The sequence below is a fragment of the Sycon ciliatum genome, chromosome 3 (genome assembly GCF_964019385.1).
Source record: "Sycon ciliatum chromosome 3, ocSycCili1.1, whole genome shotgun sequence".
In the NCBI taxonomy this organism is placed as follows: Eukaryota; Metazoa; Porifera; class Calcarea; order Leucosolenida; family Sycettidae; genus Sycon; species Sycon ciliatum.
The window spans coordinates 24,785,858-24,790,857 of NC_088645.1; the positions used below are offsets into that span (position 1 = coordinate 24,785,858).

Here is a 5,000-nt window from a genome sequence, read left to right on the forward strand (position 1 = left end):
ACTCGCCTAGACCAACTGCTCGGCTGGCTCGACATACTGCTGCTGAATGCGAAAGCTGACAGCAACAGCACAGACCAGAGTGCTGCAGATGATGTGTTTGTAGTGGGATGCCAGAGTGACAGGTGGAATGAAACTGATCTGCCTGATCCTTGTAAGCTACTCCACGAGAAGATCAAAGACTCACCGTACCAAAACCTTGTCTGGAACGAAACGTCGCACTTCAAAATCGACAATACCAGATCTACTGGGAGTGCAGCACAACCAGATGAGCTACAGCGACTGAGGCAGGCCATCATCGACCGCTGCCAGAAGAGCCAACGTAGCATCCCTGTTCCGTGGCTCCGATTCTGCATATCCATACATTCACTCAAGCAGGAGGTCATGCGGCCTTGGATTTCCTTCGAGGAGGCAAAATTCATAGCAAAGCAAGTCAAGGCCGTTCCAAGTGACTACAGTGACTGGCAAATACAGCAGCTGCTTAAGTACTGCCACGAAGCAGGCCACCTGGTGTACTTCCCAACTTTCAAGCTGAAAGACACGGTCATCCTCGACCCACAGTTCATTCTGGACTGTGTCAATGCCTTTGTCTACCTGAAACCTGACCGACACATCACAGCGGACGAAATGCGGCGCTATCATTCTGGGTTCATGACGGAGTCCCTGGCACGCAAAGCTCTCAACAAGATGTTCGCGGATCCGTCTTACTTCGACCATGCTAAGGCTTGGCAAGCAGTCAGAGCAAGCAGTGATGGGTTCAAGCTCATTTTCGAAATCCTGGAGTGGCTCTCAGTGCTGGCAATTGTGCAGGATGAGAGCTCTGCCGAGCACGAGTTTATTGTACCTGCAGTCGTCGAGGACATGGACATGCACCCACAGACGCCCTCCTGTTCCTGTGCGTATGTGTCCTTGAAGCACGTAAGCCGCGATGAATGCATGCGCTTCCCCGTATTCCTTTACTGGCAATGTGTGGTGGAGGCGCTGCTGAAGTCGCGCAAGCGCTCGGCTGCCACGCTGTCACGGTGCAGCGTTCGCCTTCGCTGGAACAGCGAGTGGCCGTGGCTGAACCTGCACTATACACGCTACGGCTTACAAGTGTACGTCGAGTGCAAGGGCCGAGACGGCGGCAGTGGAAAGTCTACGCTGGAGGAAGTCAAGGCAATCGTGCTCACCGTGCTACGGAAGTGGAATCTGCAGGCCGAAGTGATCAGCTCCCTGCCGTGCCCCTGTGGAGAAACATCGGGGGTGGAGTGTTTGCAGCACGGCCTGTCTACGTGCTGCACGCCAAGCTGTGCGCACGCCTTGGATGCATCCACCCTAGTGGCGGAAGACTATCCACTGTGTACACGTTCAAAGCCGGATACACAGATGATCCGTGAGCAGGCCAAGTTCTGGCTGGGCCTTGATCAGGTGAGAGAGGCTTGACCTGATTGAACTGTCGCAGCTATGCTAAAGACGTTAAGTTAGTAGCGCCTGCCGCCAGCCAGGGTCCACAGCGCTATATTCCGTATGTTTGTGTATGTGTGTGTGGGGGGGGGGGGGGAGGGGGAAGGGAGGGGGGGGGGGGGGGTAAACAAACCATTATGAGTAGTGTGGCCAGGCCTGGTTGTACCGTAATTCTGTTAAGCTCGGTTTAGGAAGAGAGTTCTTCACACACACAGTTGCACCCTGTCTCTAATTTCTTACGACGTGCCGCTTGTTCCCATCGTATGGATGAGGAGATACCAGTAGCCATATTAAGCCTACAGTAAGCGGATCGGGAGACGAAAAACACTTAGGGTAGAGAATGGCGCAGATTTTTGAAAGAACGATTCAGGCTAGATTTACGGATTTAAGAACGCATGTATCGTTTTCTACATGTTATCCAGTGGTGTGGTCACATCGTATGATGCTCGCCATTGCATGATGCTATTCATAAATAATAACCAAACGACTAACATTGCAACATGTTAGAACAATACTAAGTTAGGCTGTGGTCCTAAGCCCCTGCGTTCTTCGGCGCCCGATCATACTGTACTCTGACTCCGGCGATTATGTTGTGTGTGTGTGTGCGTGTGTGTGATTGTGTGTGTGTGCCGGTGTGTGTGTGTGTGTGTGTGTGTGTGTGTGTGTGTGTGTGTGTGTGTGTGTGTGCGTGTGTGTGTGCGTGTGTGTGTGTGTGTGTGTGTGTGTGTGTGTGTGTGTGTGTGTGTGTGCAGTCGATTTCCAATCGAGAGGTTGCGGGTTCAATTCCCGACAATTATGGCCACATAAGTCTTTCCTCTCTTTCTCATTCTCCTAGCTCTTCTTTCATTCCCCTGGGTGGTTACCAACAGCTAGTGTATGTGGTGCGGTGTATGTGTAAAAAATGAAGGAAGAATGTAAATGTAAAAAAGAGAAGAAAACACATGAGAACGAGCTATGCAGCAACTACCCACGACTGTAACAAGATGATAAACAGTCAGAAAGTGTGATAAAAGGGCACATAACTGGTGTGTTAGAGTTAGGTCTCGGGTCGCTGAATGTCTCAGTAGCTTGTCAGTTTTGTGCCCTATTTAATAAACAGTCAGAAAGTGCGATAACTCGTTCTCATGTGTTTTCTACTCTTTTTTTACTTCGAAGTACATTTATTAGGCCACACGTTTTTATTTCTATGTTTCTCGTCACCCGCGCGCATACGATTCAGGAGTCTGGAAGAAAAAAAGAAAAAATACTGTGCTGCACTGACTGTGCATGTGGGGTCCAGCACACTCATGCACATGTACATAATGTGGCCTGGCCTGCGCGTGCGCGACACATGATGCAAGAAGGCATTTTTTTTGTGCGCAATCTAGCTGCACATGCTCAGATTGTGACAGAAGCTCCTACCACATACTAGTTGCTAACTATGGATGCTATTTTGCATGGTGTATTGGTGGATTTTAGTGTGAACAAAGGTTTAGTAAACTTTTTTTATTTTTCGGTCATTTTTTTATTTTTTCCACCTCTCGCATACTGTTGTGAAACCACAAGTTCTCGAGAGTGAAAGGCCTTCTCGCTTGTGACATTGTGTTCGTTTCAATGCAGTTGTATCCCGACTCCGCCGTACCGTTGATGTTTACGACGTAGTATACGCTACATGCGCTATGTGCGGTTTGCTGTGTGCGCTGTAGTTGTATGTTGTATGTGTATGCTTTTCTCATATACGCTGTCATTTTCACGCTATAACTACCTGGTGGTTTTAGTGTTAGTTATTCAGTTGTTCATTCATTGTTAATTGTTGTTAGTCGATGGAAGTGAAATATACTGTTGAGAATAAATAGTGGTCCTCGTGCCGTGTGGGGTCGTTCGTTCCTGATACTTTAGAGAATCAGAGGGTTCACAACATTTGACGACCACTCCAGGATACGAAGCGAGCATGGCACAGGAACTATGGATCATTGAAGCCAGCTTTATCGCTAACGGAATTCGGTATGGATTTGAAGGCGATAGGTTGAGAGAATACGTGGAGAAGAGGCTCCGACAGAGCGAGGAGTTTGAAGAGCGCAGTGCTAGACGGCAAGAATGTGTGCTCCGCACAGAGTTCAACGAAAAGCTCAAGAAGATGGACGAGCGCATCGCCGTCAGTACATGTTACGAGGAAGCAAAGCGAGATTGGCTTGCCTCGCCCGGAAGGACGCCGGACAAGGCGTGTAAGACTTTGCTTACAGACAAGCAGCGGTCAGAAGAGTACTTGAAGCCAGTGGGAGGATCAGATCCAAGGCCCACTGCGTCGGTACAGAGCATGGCGACATCGGTCGGAGACGCTCAGAAGCAGCTGGAGTCTCGGCCGAACGACGTAGAGGCGCAAGACGTAGAGGCGCAAGACGTAGAGGTGCAAGACGTAGAGGCGCAAGACATAGAGGCGCAAGACGTAGAGGCGCAAGACGTAGAGGCGCAAGACGTAGAGGCGCAAGACGTAGAGGCGCAAGACGTAGAGGCGCAAGACGTAGAGGCGCAAGAGTTGGAGGCGCAAGAGTTGGAGGCGCAAGAGTTGGAGGCGCAAGAGTTGGAGGCGCAAGAGTTGGAGGCGCAAGAGTTGGAGGCGCAAGAGTTGGAGGCGCAAGAGTTAGAGGCGCAAGACTGAGAAGCGCAAGGTGTAGAAGCCGAGAAAATGAGAAGGGCGATACTGATTAGCACGGAAGAAATAAGCGGCGAGACTGTGTGGAACACAGAGATCCGATGTGTGTCCTCGGATTCCGCGCCCGCCCCGGGTCGAAGCAGTGTACCGGTGACCATGTCGTGTGTGACAGCCCACATCGTCGAGCTTTATGACATTATCGGTTGTGTGTTGTCTGGTCCAGCGTCTGCCCCATGTCGAAGTGGATCGGTGACAGTGTCATGTGCGACAGTCCACAGCGGCAAGCTTCGCGATGTCGAGTTTTCTGAATTGGTGGGCATTAGTGATATTCTACCATGGCCACCACCGCAGCAGCAGATGACGCGTAGTAAGCCCCAAATCGTTTGACTTGTGAGTTGTTGTACGGCGGTGAGAAGCCCTTTGGTGGGGAGAATGTTGTGAAACCACAAGTTCTCGAGAGTGAAAGGCCTTCTCGCGTGTGACATTGTGTTCGTTCCAATGCAGTTGTATCCCGACTCCGCCGTACCGTTGATGTTTACGACGTAGTATACGCTACATGCGCTATGTGCGGTTTGCTGTGTGCGCTGTAGTTGTATGTTGTATGTGTATGCTTTTCTCATATACGCTGTCATTTTCACGCTATAACTACCTGGTGGTTTTAGTGTTAGTTATTCAGTTGTTCATTCATTGTTAATTGTTGTTAGTCGATGGAAGTGAAATATACTGTTGAGAATAAATAGTTGTCCTCGTGCCGTGTGGGGTCGTTCGTTCCTGATACTTTAGAGAACCAGAGGGTTCACAACACATACTTTTTTAGATTTTCAGGTGACGAGAAACATAGAAATAAAAACGTGTGGTCTTACTGGCTCAGTATCCGAGTTAAAATGAAAAATGAAAAATAGGGATTCAATGGCACAAGTTGCTA

The 5,000-nt window shown here is 49.6% G+C and overlaps 1 protein-coding gene across 2 annotated transcripts in view; it reads left to right on the forward strand.

The window, feature by feature from the left end:
• LOC135811874 (uncharacterized) overlaps positions 1-5,000 on the forward strand; it is a 33,758-nt gene that overhangs the window by 20,178 nt on the left and 8,580 nt on the right. For both annotated transcript variants that reach the window (XM_065325116.1, XM_065325115.1), the window contains exon 8: positions 1-1,407. This exon is cut by the window's left edge and continues 779 nt beyond it. In XM_065325116.1, coding sequence (XP_065181188.1) covers positions 1-1,407 — 1,407 coding nt within the window. The remainder of the gene's footprint in view (positions 1,408-5,000) is intronic.